Source organism: Opisthocomus hoazin, chromosome 2, assembly GCF_030867145.1.
Source record: "Opisthocomus hoazin isolate bOpiHoa1 chromosome 2, bOpiHoa1.hap1, whole genome shotgun sequence".
NCBI classification, from domain to species: Eukaryota; Metazoa; Chordata; class Aves; order Opisthocomiformes; family Opisthocomidae; genus Opisthocomus; species Opisthocomus hoazin.
In genome coordinates this window covers 53,646,753-53,666,280 of record NC_134415.1, presented here as the reverse complement: position 1 = coordinate 53,666,280, position 19,528 = coordinate 53,646,753, and the positions used below count along the sequence as shown (strand labels likewise).

Below are 19,528 nucleotides of genomic sequence, written 5' to 3'. Positions count from 1 at the left end.
AGTGTTTGTCTAGAAAACCATCAATTTCCATGGAAAGGACTTGAGCACCAGTCTTTTGAAGCCCAGTGTAACAGCAATCCGGTGTTAGAAGTTGGAGGAGAGGTCCTGTACTGAAGAGATCCTTCTCAGCTGGCAGAGCTGTATAACCTGGGCTTCTGAAACCTTTATGCAATGCAACCTGTCATCTTCAACTTCGAAGCACTGTCTTGAAGGCTTTTGAAGATTTCGGACTTGTGCATCTTACCACTGCCATGTCTGTTGGACGTAGGGCATAGGGCACCTCCAGGAGCACCTGTGGGTGGCAGAGCCTCCGTCCCTGAGAAGGAGGGTGTCTCCAGGTGAGAGTAATGCCTGGCGCCTGGAAAAGACAAGCCTCTGGCTTGCCTTTGCTTCCCTGGCTTTCATGTGGTCATCTGCTGCCGGGGGAGACCGCACCACTTTGTAAGTCCTAATGGAAGGGATTTTTTCTTATCTTTGCTCTCTTCAAAACACTTCAATGATAATAAAAAAAGATTGTATTCGTTACTGGAGGAAGAAGTGAGGAGCCTGCATTCCACAACCAAAAAAAGGATTGTAAGCGTGCTTTGTGCAGAGACTTCATTTAACTCCCAGCTGGAGTGACGTGAAATCCAGTGATGTTGACTGTTTTAGGTAAATCATCTACACGTATTTACTGGTTTGTTTCTGGTGGTAAAACCAGTACCGAGACGAATGTCATCTGTCATAGTTTTGCTCTGAGAATGCAAAGGCGGTGAAGAGATTTTTTTTTTTTTTTTTTTTCTCTGCGATTAGAGGAGTTTGTTACAGATGTGCATCTGCTATGACTCTGCCAAGCACTTGTACCTCTTTGAATTGCATTTGTTTTGGAACACTACATCCAGGAGCTGCTAAATCCATAAAGTACTTGCTAGATGCATTTTAAAGCAGCAAATCCAAGATCCAAAAAGCAATTAGGAGGAACCCGAGAGCAGTGGTGATGGAATAAGCTGTGAACTTAATCTCAGTAGCAAACCTTTACTCCTTTGTAAAATAACTTCATGGCTTTTTGTTCTGCTTCTTGTTACGTGGAATTTGAGCTTTTTAATGAAACTTGGTCACAGACTAGACAAGATGCTTTTGTTTCCTTTAAGCTGGGCTTGGCAGCTGACTTCGTATGGTAGGAAGAGGTCAGGCAATGAAAGAGAGGAGAGGGGTGTGGAGGTGACTGTAAATTGTCCTGCTGTGATTTGGGGCTGAAAAGTAAGTGCTGCTTAGTATGAACAGTGGTATTACGATAGCTAATTTTGACTTTGCATAAACTGGCAGTGACCTTTTAGTGGTAGTGGTGGCAGTAGCCACTCCTCCTAAATTGTTCTGATTGAGTAAGTTTACAAAGAAAAAAAGGCAAGTATTAAAACACTGGCATTTAGAAGCAGAGTGCTTATATTGTTGGAACTGTATTTATGCAAGTTTAACAGTTCTTGGAGGGACATGCGATTTAAAATGCTTCTGTTTGCTGCCCAAAGTTGCCTTGTGGAAAATGCGATTTCATCTGCATGGCGTTAGCTGAGTAGTCGTTCTTTCTCTTTGGTGTGGTTTAATAGAGAGGAAAAAGCAGAAGCAAAAAAATGAATACAGTAATTTTTGTCTCATCCGTACTTGTTTTGTTGACATGCTGTGAGCAAAGCTGGATATATAGGCAAGTAAGGGGTGGCAGATGTATATTTACATTCTCTGGGGACCCTTCCTCATCCCATTGCCTTCTAGAGAAGACCATGAGCAAGTGGCAGGAGGAGGTTGCTCAGAGCAGCTGCTGCGGGTGGCTCCAGAAAGGCCAATTGTGCCATGGACACAGCAATGGGGTCCTAACGATCATGTCTTGGCTTCGGGATGCTGCGGTACCTAAACCACAGGCTACTGGCAGCTGTACAGAGTCATGCAGAAGTAGAGCACAATGGTTCCTCTAGAGTCAGTGACTTCAAGGCATTTTTGGTGACTTCAGTGGGTAGCTCTAAAGGTTGTGCTTTGGTCCAAGGTCTTAAAAGCCTTTGTAGCAGTCTAATCTTGAATGTTTCCCTGTTTGTAAAAACCAGTTACTGTTTAGATTAGTCTGAGTTTTTCATGTATTTCAGTCCCTTTTAGTTGGGTTGGGGATGCAGTGCACTTTGCCGCTGGTTGTTTTGCCTCATGGAGCTTCAGTTAAGGTCCGGGCCCTTGTTTGCCCACTAGGATGCAAGAAATGCATGCCAAGTGTTTGTGTAATAATACTACTATAGGAAATACTTGTATTATAATCAATTCTGTGACACTTTTCTCTCCAGAAACCAACATGCCATCCTCTAGAAGTTCCATTTACAACATGCTGCTTGTTTGTTCCCTTACACCATCTCCAACCTGTGTTTTTCAGATGCTGCGGTTTGGAAGACGGGCAGGAATCGACACCAAGGCAGCTGTGCCCAGAGGACTGTATCATCCAGCAACAGACTTTATGGGTCGCCATACATCAGCCGTCTTGGATGCCGGAGGTTTGGGCATGCAGCAGAAACTCCCCCAGCCCACAAAGAGCTGCCCGGTGCTCAACCCACGTTCATGCTCTCCATCACTTCAAGGACTTGGTCCAGAGAGCAGAAGCGCTGATTTGGAGAGTGATGCATCAGTGGAGGGAGCAGCAAGATGTGGGGACCTGGCAGCTAGGGAGGAAGGCTCTGAGCAGCTCATCTCCTCAGCATCTGATCCCAAACCAGCCGCTCCTGAGGAGGAATGGCTGCAGGGAAGTGTCCCAGGTACAGTGGGATGCATGCCTGTCTGCCCTTGCCCAGCACTGGGGCACACTCATCCCAAACAAAGTGACTCCCACGGCTGCTGGTTTCCCTTATGTGCGTTGCACTGTGGTTAAAGCACGGCAGCACTCTTTTTTTGTTTTGCTTTAATTTTGACTCTCTCTCCTCCCAGGCTGTTCATCTGGACAGGCAGGGGCTTGCTGGGCACTCAGCACATTCAGGCTCACTATTAGAAAATGAAGATTTCTTCAGTGTTGTGCCCATGGTTTTCTTGAAATAGTCTGAACCTTATTTTAAGAGGCTTAATGTAAACCTGCTTCGCTGGAAGAGTGTCACTTCTGTTTCAGGTTGATTTCCTTCTCCCTCAGATGCTTGTGCACAATAGGTCTTCCATTTCCAAAAAACGAATTTGGTAACATAAACTGAGGATCGGTATGTCCCTGTACGTGGCTGGATTAATTCCTGCTTGGTGGTGGTTCTCTGCCTTGTTCTGGACTTTCCTGAGAAAGGCGGTGCGGACCCTCCCAGTCAGGATGCTCTTGCTCTGGGATGAGATGCGTTGCCCTCAAAGGCTGCGTTCCAACTTCTTATTCCTTTTTTTTTTTTTTTTTTTCCTCTCTGCATCTTGGCAAAATGTGTTCTCTCCCGTTTTACTGGCTTGGTCAGTTACTTTGAAGTAAGCTCATGGACTTGGTTTTGAAGTCACAGTGACAAAGATTTGTCGCTAAGTAACAGTTCATTCCTTTAAGACCCTGCAGAAATACTCTCCTCTGCCTTGCAGTTAGCATAGCAATTTTCAACTTAAACTGGTTTTGCAAGTCCCATAACAATAGCTAAAATGGAGCTATTTAGGGTTGCCACCAGTTTCTGTTACAATGATGCAGGGACTCCTGCTCCTCTGTAATGATTGTGGGTTTCTTTATAGAGGAAAGCTGGCATCCCCATCAGATGCTCTTCTGTAGTCCTTTTTGGGGTTTTTCTGGTATCCTCTTTCTTGAGGTTTTTTTTTCCATTATTTTTTCCTTCCCTAAGGAATTTATTTGCCTCTAATTTTCTTTCATCTGATGCTTTTGCCACTTCTTCATTTTAATGAAAGCATGTCCTCACTGGTGCTGGAAGGAGACCAGTCCAGCCTGGCTTACATCAGCCCTGGGCTCTGCCTGTGGCTCTGTGGAGCACCGGTTCCTCCCCGCGGGGAAGGCCGAGGTGGCCAGCATCGTGTCTGGGAAAGAAATACCCTTTTAATTTCTGCAGTGTGGTATCTCTGCCTTCAGAGAAACTGTACAGTTGGGTTCAAAATCAAAGTGAGCATTCTGTCAAATGGCACAGTAATCACCTCAGACTGCCTGGGGGGCTTTTATGTCTGTCTGCTGCCAAATGCATGTTGCGAAGTGAACAGGCTAACATGGTCCAGGTTTTAATGTGTGGAGGGGACTGCTGTGTTCCAGCTCTCATGAGCTTGACCCTTCCATGCTACAAATGATGGGAGCTGATGAAGATGCTTGGCTGCGCCACATTGGGAGCAAGCACGCACCGGGCTGCTGCCGGCTCAGTGCGGAGCAGCGCTTGCCAGCCTCTCCTGCTGCTCCCTGGCTGCTGCGTGGCAGTGGCAGCACAAAATGTAGGAAGGAACAAATCCCGTTTCCCCCAGGTTAATGAAGCAAGAAAATGGCCCCTTTCTCCCCTTCCCCAACCTGGAGAAAAAAAAACTCCGTTCCTCTCTGTCTGCATTTTCCCAGCAGGTGAAAGAGCGACATTTCTGATGCACATACTTGCCTCACAAATTTGGAAACAAGGCTAAGAGAGCCCATCCTGGCATCAGCTACTGTTTGGCATAAACCTTAAGTGACTCAGTTCCAATGAAACTCTATCACCAAGACAAGCAGAAATGCTGGGTGCTGTAGTGTTAGCAGGTGTGCTAATGCTGGTTAATTTAAACCCATGGTGAATTTTATGGAAAACTGAATTTCTGTAGTAATACTAATTTGTTACAGCACTAGCTGGTCCATTAACTTTTGGCATTCTATAAAAAGATAAGTAGCATGTATCTGTTGTCTTAGAAGCATGATTCAGCCCTGTACTCTACTCTTTTAGAGAAGGCAATTAATGTGCAGAGTTTAAAAGCCTCCAGGCATGTATTTCTTCTGCAAGGTTCAAAAAAATGTGTACGACAGTAGCCTCTTCAGGTGCACTTTTCCCCCCCTTAAGAAAAGCTTTTCCCAGCTTTTCTGTGTGCTCGTTCCTCCAGCGATGATTTAGTGAAGTATCTGGTGTTCATGCTGGTGATGGTTTTTGAGGAGTGCCGGGTTTGTCTCCCAGCTCCGGGGTCCTGCAGACCCAAAGGGCTGGAGCCTCCCCGGACTCCCCCTTGTGAGAGGAGCGCAGAAGCACACGGACGGGGCCCTGGGTAGTGAAACCTAAAGCGAAGGGGGAGCAGGGGGATGCTCACTCACGCGTGATAAGTGAGAGGTGGACACGACATAGGTCATCTTGATTTAATTCCATATGCTTGGAATTATATGCATGTATTCCTTAGTCCTGCTAATGGTTTGGGAGTAACTTTTTTTAATTTATTATTTTTACAGGATCAAAGCCTTGCCCGAGTAACTTGTGGACTTGTAAGGAGGCGAGCTGGGAGAGCAGCGTTGAACTCCCAGTCCCCGCAAGTGCTGAGGAGGTGATGCCAAGCACTCCTGGCGTGCTGCGGGGAACGGCCTCACCAGCAGCCAGCTGGGAGCGGGGCAGGGGTGCCTGTACTGCAGAGGGCTCCCTGCTGCAACCACCAAACCTCCCCGCGGTGCGGGAGCTGCCCTTGGTCAGCTCAGCACCAGACAGGTATGTCCTTGTGTATTTTTCTCTCTGCTGGTACTCATTCGTTAGCATATGTCCTGGAGGATGTTTTCACAGCTTGGATGGTACGTGGCACTAAAGCTCGCACGCAGATGGGCAAACTTCTTTAGTGTCTCGCTACCTCTGTCCTAGTGGTGGAATGGCTTCAGGTAACTCATTCCGGTCAGACTTGGAGAAGGTAAGTATGTTTGTTAAAATGCAATAGATGTTCTTTAAATGTAAGCAAATATTATTTCAACAAATTTGTTTAATAGTACATGTAACTTACTAAACAGCATATTTTGTGTGGATTAGATTTTCCAATTGAATAAATTTCTTGAGCATTTTGTTTGGAAATAGCAGAGAGAATGAGAAAAGCACAACACAGATGCATGGCTTGTCGTTTGCAACCATATGAAAGTGGTGGGGTTTTACTGCTGACAGCTGCAATACCAGAGTATCAGCTGTAGTATCAATCACAACTGGCTCTTTGACCTTGCAATGCCCACATAAGACAGGGAAGTGTGTCTCCATCCTGGCAGGGCAATACTGACTAGGAGATGGTCCACGGGGTTTGCCCAGATCACAGAAGAGGGCTGGCTTTGCTCCCTCGCTGTGCTCAAGCAGCCCTATGCCAAGTGCTCTCACCCCTTCGTGGGTCCCCACCTTGTCGTGCCCCACTGCTGCAGGCACATCCCTCCCACCTTGATCTCCTGTCTCTTAGTTCTTCTGAAAGTCTGTTTGCCGCCGGTTCCCTCTGCAGTGCTTCGTGTCCACATCCCCCTTCACCCTGGCCATCCTACTGCTGCCTGACCCCACAATTCTGTGACCTACGACTGCTGCCTTTCTCCTGCCCACGCTCCCTTAGTGCCATGCTTCTGTTTCCTTTGTCCTCTGTATCCTCAAACCCCTTCTCCCTCCTCACCAGCGTTTTCCTGCCCCCAGTCATGACAAATATTGAAGCAAGCCTTTCCTGCAGGCAGGTGCTGTATTCTGGCCGGTGCTGCTCCCCTTGGGTCTCCCTGTCTTGTGCGGGCACTATTCACATGCAAAATACTCCTAGCTGGAGTGGTTAACTACATACAGGGGCTTAGGTGGTGGCTGTAGCTTGGGGAGAGACCACCTACGAAAGAAACCAGCCGTTTTTACCCCTGGAGATTGAGAAGTACACTCTTACCGGTTGGGTGTTTTTCTCGGTTTTGGTGGTTTGCAGCTTTTTAACCTGCTTAACGCATCTATTCTTCCTACGTTCGTGGTCATGTTGTCTTAGGTACTGATTTCAATATTAGTTTGTATTTTAATAGGTGGCAGTTGAGCAGAAACTCAGGGCCATCAATATACACTTCTGTAACTTTATCATTCCACATTTGCATCAGACTGTTGCTTGCTATGGAAACATCATCTAATTTACATCTAAATAGCTTTTACCCAGTTTTTCTTTTGTAAAACACCTGTTAATCATAACACTTTGTAGGGAAGTTGCATAGAGTGCCTGCCTTTGCTAGAGAAGTCATAGCTGAGCGGTGGTAATTTAACCTTTTGTTCTCTTCCTGTCGATGCTGGTGATGCCTCGCTGTTCATAAACTGATGAAAATATTGTGCAATGCTCTTGAAGCCCAACTAAATTATACGAAAGGTTTCACTGCTTGTATGATCTCTGGAGCACGACTGAAACCAGAACGTGGAGGTTTCCTCTCGCATTATGCCAAGCTGAATACCTCCATTTCTCAAGGCCATGGAAGTGGGATTGCCACTGTTAGCTGTTCCTGCAGAAAAGCTATGAAATTTAATCTGTTTTATGTGAAAATTGAAACACAGGTAAAATTTCAAAAATGGCAGGCATGGAAGGCCTTGTGGAGGGATAAGCAGCCTTTCTGTTGTTGTACTTATAACCAGGGGGCCTTTCCAAGTCCATCTTTCCAGTGCACGGGAAATTCAGCGTCCATGCTCGAGTCTTGCAAAATAATTCATGAGCTGAAAACCTTGGGAAAAAGTTTCCAAGTTATTAGCACATGAATTTCTATCATAGCAATTACCCAAACTATGAGAATGAGACCTTTTTTTGGTCTGAAGATATCGTGCAATGGATTCACAAAATAAATAATACCACAGGTCTTGCGATGTCCCTTCAGTCTGTGTCTTTCTCTGACGAAATTCCTATGCTAGCTGAAGAAATATGCTGAACTTATGCAAACCTGCGTGTATTTGTCATCTTAAATTGAAGTATCTGTAGCTTGGACTTTCTCAATGCAGCAGTGTTGCTGCTGTGGCGTCTGAACGAAGTACCGTTCCTCGACTGTTGTCTTTGGACCACTTGTACACTTTCAGTGTATTATTTGAAATTAGTACAAGTGATGGAGTTGAAAGGAGCTTGTCTGTGCAGAGACCACAGCTTACTCAAGAGGCAAAACAAAATTGTTGTGCAGGTCAGGAAGTCACAAGTTTACATTTTTGGAGAAAAATGCCTTTCCTACCTTACTGCAGAGATACCATTCTCTTTTTAAGAAAAACTTTTGTGGTTTTTTTTCCCCTCAATGAGTGTTTGCAAGTCATATTTTATCTCCGGGTGAGTTCAGCCTAGTCTCAAGCCACCTTCTCCAGCTAAGAATGGTTATCATGATCACGTCTTTGAGTTGTTAACCAAATAAAGGTGGTGTTGCTATGAAAGGTTATTTAGCGTAAGATTTGCGCCTTGGTTGCAGTTCACAGTAGGGTGCTGCAATTTTTCTACCTTAATTACTAAAAATTGTGCTTTCTGGTAAGTAACTTTGCTGTTTCCGAGCACTGCTAAGTGGGTGTGTTGATCAGAGGCTATACACGCAGCTCTTCAGACTCATCCTGCCAGCTCAGAGCTGTGCGAGAGCCTGATCCGTGTATTTTTCTGTTCAGTTCTGCAGCCCAGGAGCCCACTGGTGAGCGGGGGGCTTGCCCAGCTCGTGCAATTGGTGCCATGAAGGCATCCGATTTCCCTTCCCACCAGGTGAAGCCACCCGATAGCCCCGGTCCTCGGCTGCTTGCTGCCTGTCTGAGCCGCTGAACCGGAGGCGAAAGGCTCCGTATCTTCTTACCATTCCTTACAGCACCCAGCCCTTTCTTCGAGGGCTTAAACCCGGGCAGTGGCGGGGGGGGTGTGAGGAGAGGGTCTCTGAGAATTAACGCAGAGAAAGATGATGACTATTTTAAGGCCTGCGCTGAGGGGGTGGAAAAAGGCAGAGCTTATGCCTCTGCTGCTTCAGCTGCATTGAAGAGGACTTAGCACAGATGGATTGTGCATTACAAAATGTAACACATAATTCAAGCTGTCAGCTTAATCAGACTGTTTCCAGGAAGCAACCTGTAAAAGAGAAGGACCTCTTGTTTGCTGACCTCTGATCCGTAGCCTGCTGCAGATTGTCATACATTTTGTTTTTCTTTATGTTGGTGTCCCTTCCTTCCCCTTCCCTTTTTATTATTGTATCCCTCTCGAGTGGCACCCTGGAAGGACCACCCAGCGGGAGGAAAACAATGGGAAACGAGCTGGCCGCTAAAATACAGGGTTTGTAAGACTGGGGGAAAAGAAAAAGCACTGTTTAACTGCATATGTGATCTCCCTGGCATTGTTTTGCTTATTAAATGTCTAGGAAACTCGACTAAATGCACGGCAGCTCCCACTTAATTGTTCACTGTTGCCCAACAGTCCAATGGAAAACATAACTTTTAGTACAGCTGAACACGACTGCAGAAATGATGTGAGTTTCTGTGCAGAGCTTTGCACTTGAGGGAGTGTAAACCAAGATTAACTGTATAAATATGTCAGCTTTTACATACAGGAGAAGAAAAAAAAAAAAAAAATCTTTATTTTGCCCGCAGGGCTCTATGGGCACACGGCCCAGCTGGGGCATTGCTGGTGGAGACCTGGCCTGGAAAGTCCCCAACAAAGCAGGCAGCCGGCCGGGGCCTGAATAGCCATTTACACCTCTGTTCGAGGATTAGCCGGCTGGATTGTTTCAATGTTTAAGTCCTGATTTGCATCATTATAGAGGTGCAGCTTCATCAGAACCCCTCTGAGGTCCCAGTTATGTCCCCGTACCTGTAGGTGGTCACCAGATTTATTTCGATTGTGGAGGTGAAGGAATTAAACTGCTTGGGGCAGGGTGATTTCAATGCAGCATCTCAGGCCCCGGCTGATTTTTTTGATAGTTTGTTTGCTCGTGTGCTTTTTTTTTTTCTTGTCCTACAGAGCTCAAGCAATGTGGTTTTTGCTGTTGCTTGCTTTGAAAAGCTAAAATGAGGATATTTGTTTATTTTTCCAGCTGGTGTCATGGGAATGCATTTAAAATACCTGTCGCAACTCGGGTCACTTCAAGCCCTGTTTGTCGGTCCGCAGGCACCGCGGGACACTGGCAGGACTCTGCCATGTGCTGCAGTTGGTAGAAGATGTGGTGGTGAGGGCAGGGCCCCAGCACCGGCTGCTGTACCAGGGTGAGCACCTGAGGACGATGGGGGCGGCGGAGCTGCTCAGGTTAGTGCCGCTTCCCTGTGAGCTGCCTCCCCTCTCCGCTGCCCTTGCCGAGTGGGCAGGAACTGGAGAGGAGGGCAGTGCTGCCTACCCCTTCATCCTGTCCCCTGTATTCTTGTTTGCTTGCTGCTGTGCGTCCAGTGTAATGCTTGTGATAATTGTGATGTTGGTTGCTTACGTGCTTCTAACTGAGTTCAGGTGAGTATTGGCAAGAGGCTGTTACCGAGCAGCTTTGCAGAAGCCTACTGAGATTTGAGCCGGCGGTCCTTGCTCTTGCGGTGACAAATGGCTGGTGCAAAGAGCAAGCGGGCTCCTGCAAACAAACGTTGCCAGCTGCTAAGAGGCCTCTCTCCCCTTCCACCATTTTAATGTCACCAGAGAGCTGAAATATAGCACTTAAAAGCACATACCCAAATTACTCCAACAAATACTCTTTCCTAAATGTAGCACTTTTTGCTGCCTTGCTCCACAGATCCCTTAGGTGAAGTAAATACTTATTTCCAAGAATGAGAGCATCCGCTTAGCTAGTAATGCTCATACAGTTTACTGAGGTGGACAACAAACCAGAAAAACAATTTCTTCTTTGAGATAGAAGAGCAAAGAGAATCACCAAAACCCGCATGTTAACAAAACCAAGGTCAGAGAGCCCTTCCTGTCCCTCTGAAGCATGGGCTCTTAATTACAAGAACTGGGAGTGGCTTTGTAATTTTATTTAAAATTGTATGTCCGTCTCCAGAAACTAGAATTCTCATAAGCACTTGATGGTTAGAGGATTTCTGGGGAAATGGGAGGAAGGGTTCCCAAACTGATCTGGCCCCTCCAGGCTACCCTTGGAGATGGGTTCCTGTGACATAACCGCTTTGAAGTCGTTTCACCAAGCGGATATGCACAGGTTCCTCTCTTTCTGTGTCAAAAAGCAAAGGGGTGAGATTAAAGTTGGTGTTTTCTAGGCACTGGGTTTAACCTCGCTCTCCTGTTCTGTATCTTTTGCAAAGAGCATCGTGGATGTCTGTGCCTCTGGGCAGTTATCCCGTTAGCCAGGAGAAGTGTTACAGATTCTGCCTCCAAACCAGTGCTGGCTGTCTGGGCTTTAAAAAAACATTGCATGTAATACCTGCTTTATTTTGTAGCTTTTGTAATCGGGCTGAGAGTCTGAAAGAAGACGACCTTGAAGCATGCGAAGCAGTCGTCCTTCATCAGCTTCGGGCTTTATTACAGAGCATGCTGAATGGATGCCTCCTACCTGAGAAAACACTTGATGCTAAAGGTAGAGCAATGGATGAAAAGAAAACCAGGTATTGCAGACACAAAACTTGCATGTGGGTGTGATTAACATTCTTTTCTTTCCTCCCCAAGTCTGCTCTACCTCTCTGGTGCAGAGAAAGCAGACCCAGGGCCAGACCTGCAGTCGCACTGGAAAATAAAGATGTCTGAGTATGCATCTTGGCAGCAGCTGTGTGACTCAGAATGAGAACATTAAGCAAATTCATTTATTTTCCTTTTCATTCACTGATGGTGAATCTTACTCTGCCGGGCAGCACTCGGGCTGGGTCCACCCATCTCGCCCAGTCCACAGCATCTCCCACCCCAGGTGCTCTGGCAGGGAGGGAAACGTATTAACTTCAGAGACCTCTTAGCCAGTAATTTCTGTGATCTTCAACACGAATCTCAGGCACGTAAGGATGGGGAATGTAATTTTGAGAAGCAAATTATTTTTCTGTGAAGCAGGAGATGCATATAGCCTTTAAAAACAATAAACTGCAGTTATTCAAAATGATTTTTTTCCTTTCCAGTGTGTATGCCACAAGGACAAGTGAGAATTGATTGATTTTTTTTTTTTTTTTTTTTTTGTGTCTTTAATGCAGAAATGAAAACAATCTCCTTTCTTACTTAGCTTCTGTTCAGACCTTCCTCCCTGTTACAGGCTCAGCAATGCTCAAGTGTTAGCAGGATCGGGGCACTTGTGAACGCTGAAGAATGGTCTATTTAACTATATCTAGTCCTCCTTCCGAGGCTGATATGCCTGCAAGCGCTAATACGTTGTTGTCTTTCCTGAATGGTTTCTTAGGGACAAACACTTGTGGAGTTAATTGGAATTCACTCCTCTGTTTGTGAAACTTCATTGGAGCAACTGGAAAAACAAACATCTTTGGCAAACAAGACTGCAGTATTTTATATTTTTTTGTGTTAAAAGGCATTTTGCTCAAAAATAATAAAAATAATTCTGAGGGGGAAGGGATAAAAAAGACAATCTTGGGGAAGGGGGTGCCCAGCAGAGTGCCAGATGGACTAAGTGAGGTCTGCCCAAGGCTGAGACTAGGGGCTGCAGAAAAGGTTTGATGTTTCCTGACCCTGAGTCTCAGGACAGACCCAGGGGACAGACAATGATGATTGCCCCCTGCCATCCTCCTCACCTTTGCAGAAGTCATGAGTGACTTCTTACATTTTCTACTTTGAACACTTTTGAAAGAAAAAATGTGAATTAAGGCCAAAACGTGTGATGGCTTTTCCCACTGCATGCTAACCCTCTTGTCCAGATGAATGAGTAGTGCGGCGTCTGTGCAAGGCTCGTGTGTGGGGTGTCCTACTAACAGTGTTTGGGTTTGTTTCTCAGGCCAGACCAGCAGTGGGACATGGACATGCTGCGGACTTGCTTGAGCAGCCACGCCTTGTTCTTGAAGAAGCACCAGGTTCAGCTCACGGAAGAAGTGGCGGAGATGTTTGAAAGGCTACTGGCTTCCAGCAAGAAGGCGCAGGATGGCCAGGTCAGCACTTTAAGAATATCTCCATCAATGACACCTAGAGACTAGCTTGCACCATTAAGGTGAGACGGGCCCTGTGCCGCTGATGTGATCCGGTGTGTGGGCTTTAAGGGGAATGACACACAGTCTGTGTTTGTTAATCAGCTTTGGAGATGGTTAGGAGGTGGGTAAGGAGAGAATACAAGTTCTTTAGTTGTCTCGGGGAAAACATGAACAGCACTTCGTCCCACGAAGAAAACAGTCTTGTTAAGGTCTCCAGGAGGGTGTCTGTTTTCCACCTTTCAAACCAGTTATTTATTTAAACAAGCTCACGCATTTGCTGTGGTGCAAATTTATCACAAGGCTTATATCATCTCTCTTTCTCTGTGGCTTAGTAGCTTTTTATCATGAATGATGTATGTATTTACTTAAACAGAGTTATGTTTGGTACTCTGAACACGCAGAGCATTTTACAAATAGCAGTATGTTCCTTTTTTTAAACATTAACACAAAAGGTTATAAACTTAACTCTTTTAAAACAAAACAAAAAAAAAGTTGGCATTTGATAGACTCACAAATGTCCCGACCTCTTTTGCTGCAAACCGTGCAGGGAGGGCAGGACTCCGATCCCTGCTGCCTCCAGCTGCAGCCATACCAGGAGAGCTGGGATTCTGGCACCAGGGTGGTGTCCCAGCTCCTTCTGCACCACCTCTGTGGTGGGTACAGGGAGGTCTGCCAGGCAGCCCACCAGTAACTAGTTGGCGATATGCTCTGCTCCAAAAAACATTTGCAAAAAATATTTTTCCACTGATTTTTAATGAGAATTTAAAAAGCAGTTTGAACTTCTTTGCTATATTTTAGTTTTAATAGCATTTGAAACAAGTAATGAAGATATAATATTTTAGTCAGTTGTACGCTTTCAGTAATAGCCGGGGTAAATTCTCTTTCTGTGTGTGGGTAAGTAATTTGTATTCTGTCCTTAAAACATTCTGGAAAATAAGAGATGAGCAAGGAGTGTATCATTGCGCTGGTGACAGATAAACAAATACCATACATAAATTTATAATTGTATGTAAAAACTTGTACAAAGTCAAAGCTCAGTAACACCAGCTTTATGGATGAATATATGCAGTAATTATCTGTTTGTTGCTACATGTTAGTGGCCCACACATGTGCATTCAACATTTATACTGCCTCTTAAGTGGATTCAGTCAATTAAACATAATGCCAGGATGCATCCCCTACTTTGAAGCGACTTATTTCCAAGCAGGATGCACAGAACAGGATCAAAATAAATTACATAATGTGTGTGTACAGGAACAGTTGCTTTATCATAAAAATGTATGTAATGTCATAGTGAACTCATAAGCGATCTGCACCTAAGGATCTTAAATATTTACGACTCCAAAGTTTGAATGTTTCGCCCGCATTGATGACTGCTTTCTCTGAGGGCTTAAAAATCTGTCAGGAACCCTACTGGATGATGGTACTGTAGAGGCAGGCAGCAGGGTGGGGAGTGCCAGAGGGAGCTTTGAGCTCCTAACCAGAGAAATAGACCTGTCAGGTCCATCCCCATCAGCACTTGTCATCCGTGGAGGTTTGGAGATGACCAGCAGCAGGTCTACCTTCAGTGCCTTCAGCATCTCACTCATTCCACAGAGTCTGTCTGTCCACCTGCCTGTCTTCTCATCATCTCTTATCACTAAATTATGTCTGTCTTCTATTCTTCTAGTCTTAGTACCTGTCTTTCTCTTCTCTCGCGGATCTCTCCCGTTACGCCTGTTAAGAAAACTGGGTATTGTTCCTGTGGACGTGGGACAGCCATAGGGAGCTGGTGTGGTAGGAACACCTGTTCTGCTGGTGCGCTGGTCCCTTGGCTGTGGAAGCTGTGGGATCTGGTTCCCTTTTCAGCCTCGTTACACTCCTGTAAGACTAGGACCCATGTGGCTCATGCAGCATGTTAGATGTGTTCACACCCTGATGGAGATGTCAGCCATCCCGGAGTCGCCTTGGTCCCTGTGACTCTGAGCACCGAGCTTTGGTTCTCCTCGTGGGAACCTTCTTTCTGCCTGGATCAATGATGGTGTTAGAGTTTACATTGATTGCTTGTATTTGTTGATGGTGGTTCGTGCCTGTTTGGATGTTAAATGATACTGCAAATAGGTAAACGAAGTACTTCTGGTGTGAGAAATCCACACTGAGATAAACTGCTACATGGGAATTAATTCATTTCGATAGTAAAGATTTCCTAATCCTGCCTGTAATTTAAGGCATTCTTTACATTAAGAACATGAGACTGAAAATCCTCATTTTTTGGATGAAGTAGCAGCTTGCTCATGTCAGTTTTGTATGGAGACTTCCCATATGTGAGTTTAATAGAAAGAAAAAAAAATTCAGCAAGCTCTGCTTAAGACTGAAAAGTTGCCTTTTCTGGGCTACTGAATAAATATGGATTAATAAGGAGGGGGCAGATGCGGGAGAATAAAATGTTCTCAGGAGTCCAGAATGTTTTGGCTTGAAGCTGTCCCATACTCTCAGGTCAGTACATGTAAAAGAAGTTACAAAGCCTGGAGTTCTTTGAGATGTTGGTCCTCATCGCTGAAGGCTTGTTGTTTTATTAAACAATCAGGTAATTAGAGCAGAAAATCTAGTGATTTTAAAGTCTCAGGTCCATACTTTGTGTTCTAAAATAAAACCAGGAGGAGCACCCTAAAAGTAAAGAAAAGATAGCAAGGATGCCCAAAAAGCCTTTGCTGCCCTTTGTGAAATAAACTCCAGGAAGGGTGATTTCTCCCGCTCTCAGGAGGAGCTGGATAAAGTTACACAGAGTACTTTTTAACACAGCCAGATGATAACCTAAGATGTGCTTGCTTTATTTTAAGCCTGCTTTTAACTCAGCTGTATTTACTGTATGTTCAACTCCCTATAAAGGTACTGACTTTCAGCTTAATTTTTTGTGTCAAAAATATGTTCAGCTACGGAGGTCTGAACAGTGCTGCTGCAGAGGGCTGCAGGCACAGGCAGGATAGAACAAACTGTACAAACATGAAGGAACAACACGGATTAAAATCAGAATTGCACCCAGCTGAGGCTAGCTTGGGCGAGCTGCGCATTGGGTTCTCTGACTTTAGGTTCCCTGGTCTCAGTGGTGTTTTAAGCTGCAGCTGTTGCTAACGCTGTGGGTTAACCTGCCTTGTTGTCGTGTGCCTGAAATGGAGAGATTTCAGTCTGTTGCTGTTGCAGCATATTTGAATAAACCCTTCTGTTTTGCTTACCCTGAATCCATGAGGCAGGGAATACTGAGAATTGCCAGAAAACCTAGTCATTAAAAGAATAATTCAAAGTTTGTATTACTTCAAGGCAGAATGCAATTCCTGAGCTAGCACCAATGTAACTTGGAGGTAATTCAACGTCTAACAAAAACACCCTGGAAACAGATTACACCGTGGAGTATAGATTAGCCTAAATGTATGTTGGAAAACACTGGAGATGGAGGATAATAGGGCTGTGGCTATTTTTTTTTTTTTTCAATGTGGCAGACTGTACCGGTGTTGAGAGAGGTCATTCCAGAAGAGTGTGGGGATAGGTCATCTGTTCAGAGTAATGAATCATCTTGCAGCTTGCCATCGATCCCAAATGACGGCGGCGAACTAAAGCAGGCCAAACACACTCCCCAGCTCGCTGGCACGGGAGAACAAGGTAACAAGTGTTAAAAGGTCCAGCTGTGCACTCCGTTACTGTCCTCCTCTGTATATATGTATTTTCTATCCAAATGGGCAGGGGACTGTATTGTAGCGACTGGCACATTAATGTACATTTTTGTAATGAGCTTTGGGGTTCTTCCTAAATATCTCAGTATTGTTTGTCATTCTTGTTACTTCTTACAATGAGTGACCATTTTTTTCCTGCAGGAGTAGATAAACAAGCCTCTGGGCACTTCTGAAAAAGGGATCTATAGGTGTGTGTGTATTTAAGAAATGTCTGCCATTTAGAAATTGTGGGATGTATTTGTTGCCTTTTCTTATAAAGCCAGACCGCAGAAAAAATTTTCAAAAATAAAAGGGTTCATGCTGAGAAAGGTGTGCAGTGCCATTTCAGAGCTTAGAAGGTAAACGCATTTGTGAAAACCCAGTTAATTTCTTTAGATAAGGAAGTAATATATTAGTCCGGCGTAATAACTGGCGACGGCAACTTGCTCGGTTTGCTCTCAGAGCATCCCTTACATCAAAGTCCGGAAGAGACAGGCAATTAAGTTGCAATGCTCTTTACACAGCAAATGTAAACAAACTGCTTTAGGCTTCCTAAATTCACGTGACTCTTATCCACGGAGGAGACAGAGACTTTGATTTAAACTAATTTTCTGCAGTCGGTATGATATACACTGCTGCTGTCGGGCTGCCGGACGAGATCGCAGAGTTACTGTGGGTTGTTTGTTTCCTAACTCCCATTGGGTCTTAAATTATTTAAGACATTTGGTTAGCTTGTCCTTTTCTGTGGAAGCTACAGTGAGGCAGGGTAGCCTCGCATACAAGGAAAGTTCACAGTAGGCGCCTCTTTTAAGGACGGTAATAGATAGTTTAGATCAATAAACAAGAGATAACAAAAGTGAGAAATTAAAGGGAGTAGGGCTTAAAAGCAAACAAACCAGTCTGATCACTGTGACTTTGAAATGTGTTTCATTATGGTGTGTTCACATCCAGAAGTCGCAAGCTGGTGTGAAGATGAGAGCAAGGAAGAAAGCCCGGTCGAAAAGATTCCTATTACAGGTAAAAGTAATGGCTGCATATTAACCTCAAATCCAGTATTCAACTTTATTATATAATCAAAACATGGCATGTTAGTGGTCTGGGTCCACTAATAGTGAGTAAATTCAGCTACTACATACTAGGCACAAAGATTAAACGTAAGATCATAAAGTCCACGCTTATGTTAACATAAACCAAGATGGAAAATAACAGCGCCTATTTAATTCCTTGTAATCATGTTATACATTTAAACCATGTGAATATCCTGTCATTTAGCCTTTCAGGTCCCGGTATCAGTGTTACAAAGGTCAGTCTCCATGGGGAAGATCCAGTAATTATATGGCAAACTACAGATGTTTCTGATTTGATTCTTTTCTTTTCTCGAGTAATTGAATGTATATCATTAGAATAAGCGCAGGGAACAACCCTGTAGCCGGGACGCCGTGCCTTTGCGTCTGTTACAAAAGCTGCCTGATAACACAAAATTTTTAGCAATAAGGTTTTATCAAGACGTGTCCAGATCCTCCCGCAGCAGATGTATGAGGCTTGCTTAGGATCCTGAGATGTCATTGCTTTTCGGTCCTGGGGTATCAGTGACGCATTAGTATTCAGGGCAGGACTCTCTGCAATGAGTCTCGATTTGCTTTTGCCTGATTTTGTAAAGCGGTGGGCTGCTTCCTTATAAATTTTGATGTTTGACTAAATATTTATTTATGCAGGTGTGTACTCTGACAGAAAGGTGCGAGGGCATCTGCTTATGCAACGCTTGCTGTTGCTTTTCTGCTCTTTTACGGCTTCAAAATAGCCTGTCTTTTGGAGAGCAATTCATTTCTCTATAGAGGTTTTCTTCTGATGCTTTTTGAGCCTAATTTGCAGCTGAAATATAAAAATGCACTTCTTATATTCCTGAATTATACTGCAGCAATAATATTCCTATGTTAGTCCAATAAAACTTAGATTTTGGTTTTTTTTATTCTAGAGAGTAGAATGCTGTCTATTTTCCTGCTTCTAAAATGTCCTTCAGTCACAGGTGGTGATATATTTTAAAACATGAATTGCATTGATTTTTCAGAGGAATTAAAAGCCACTTAAATATTTTTCATGAAACCAAACACACTTCTCATTTGAAAAAAATTTTGCAAATCTTGGCATTGGCTCGATTTTGTTTGTAATTTAAGAGGATTCAAATTTTATGATTGTGGTTTAAATTCCCTAAACAGCAGAGAGTGCCAGCAAGAACGATGTTGTGAATAGTGACTCCCTCCAACTAATGCCAGTATCACTGATACTTTTTTTTAAGGAGAATACCAGCTCTTGGGTTTGGATTTCTGTAGCTGCCAATGCTTTTGGTTTGCTTCTCCCCGCTCTGAATTTTATGACTTAACGGTACTGTTTTTAGCTATGATTTTGCATACAAATCTGTGAAGGAATGCTCTGTTGCAGTTTTTCTTGCGGGGGACCCTGATGGTCTGTGCGGCTGGTTGCTGTGTTAGATGTCAGTTGGTCAAAAGCCAAGCCACCAGGGACATCCCTTTTCTCCCATAGCTTTCTTAATGAATGGGCATCCACATACTATTATTTCCTATTTGTAAAAATACTGAGAAACTCTCCCTAACCTAAACACTGAAACCAGTAACTTCAGTTTAAAATCCATTCTTTCTGAATCTGCTTTATTTGCTGTTTTGTTGCAGCGTGTTTCCAGTAACCGGCAGTCACACTGTCTCTAGGAGTGAGGCTTTTCATATCTTACTTGAAAGCAAAGTTGCTCCTTTCAGATGCGATTCATCTTCAGCCCATGATCTCCTCTGGGCTTCTTGTTCTCTTCTGGCTCCTCGCCCTTCCAGCCTGTGGCTTTTTTCCTTTTTGCTCATCATTATTTGCTGTAGGCTGTGGCCCTGGAGCACTGAAATTGTTCAGTGCCTAGAACAGAGGCAGTGTCTCTGTGCATTGCCTTTT

At 44.4% G+C, this 19,528-nt stretch overlaps 1 protein-coding gene across 5 annotated transcripts in view; it reads left to right on the top strand.

The window, feature by feature from the left end:
• KIZ (kizuna centrosomal protein) overlaps positions 1–19,528 on the top strand; it is a 51,479-nt gene that overhangs the window by 14,577 nt on the left and 17,374 nt on the right. For all 5 annotated transcript variants that reach the window (XM_075413676.1, XM_075413680.1, XM_075413679.1 and 2 more), the window contains 7 exons: positions 2,387–2,762; positions 5,345–5,594; positions 9,955–10,089; positions 11,217–11,381; positions 12,701–12,851; positions 16,367–16,526; positions 17,528–17,593. In XM_075413676.1, the coding sequence (XP_075269791.1) occupies positions 2,387–2,762; positions 5,345–5,594; positions 9,955–10,089; positions 11,217–11,381; positions 12,701–12,851; positions 16,367–16,526; positions 17,528–17,593 (1,303 nt within the window). The remainder of the gene's footprint in view (positions 1–2,386; positions 2,763–5,344; positions 5,595–9,954; positions 10,090–11,216; positions 11,382–12,700; positions 12,852–16,366; positions 16,527–17,527; positions 17,594–19,528) is intronic.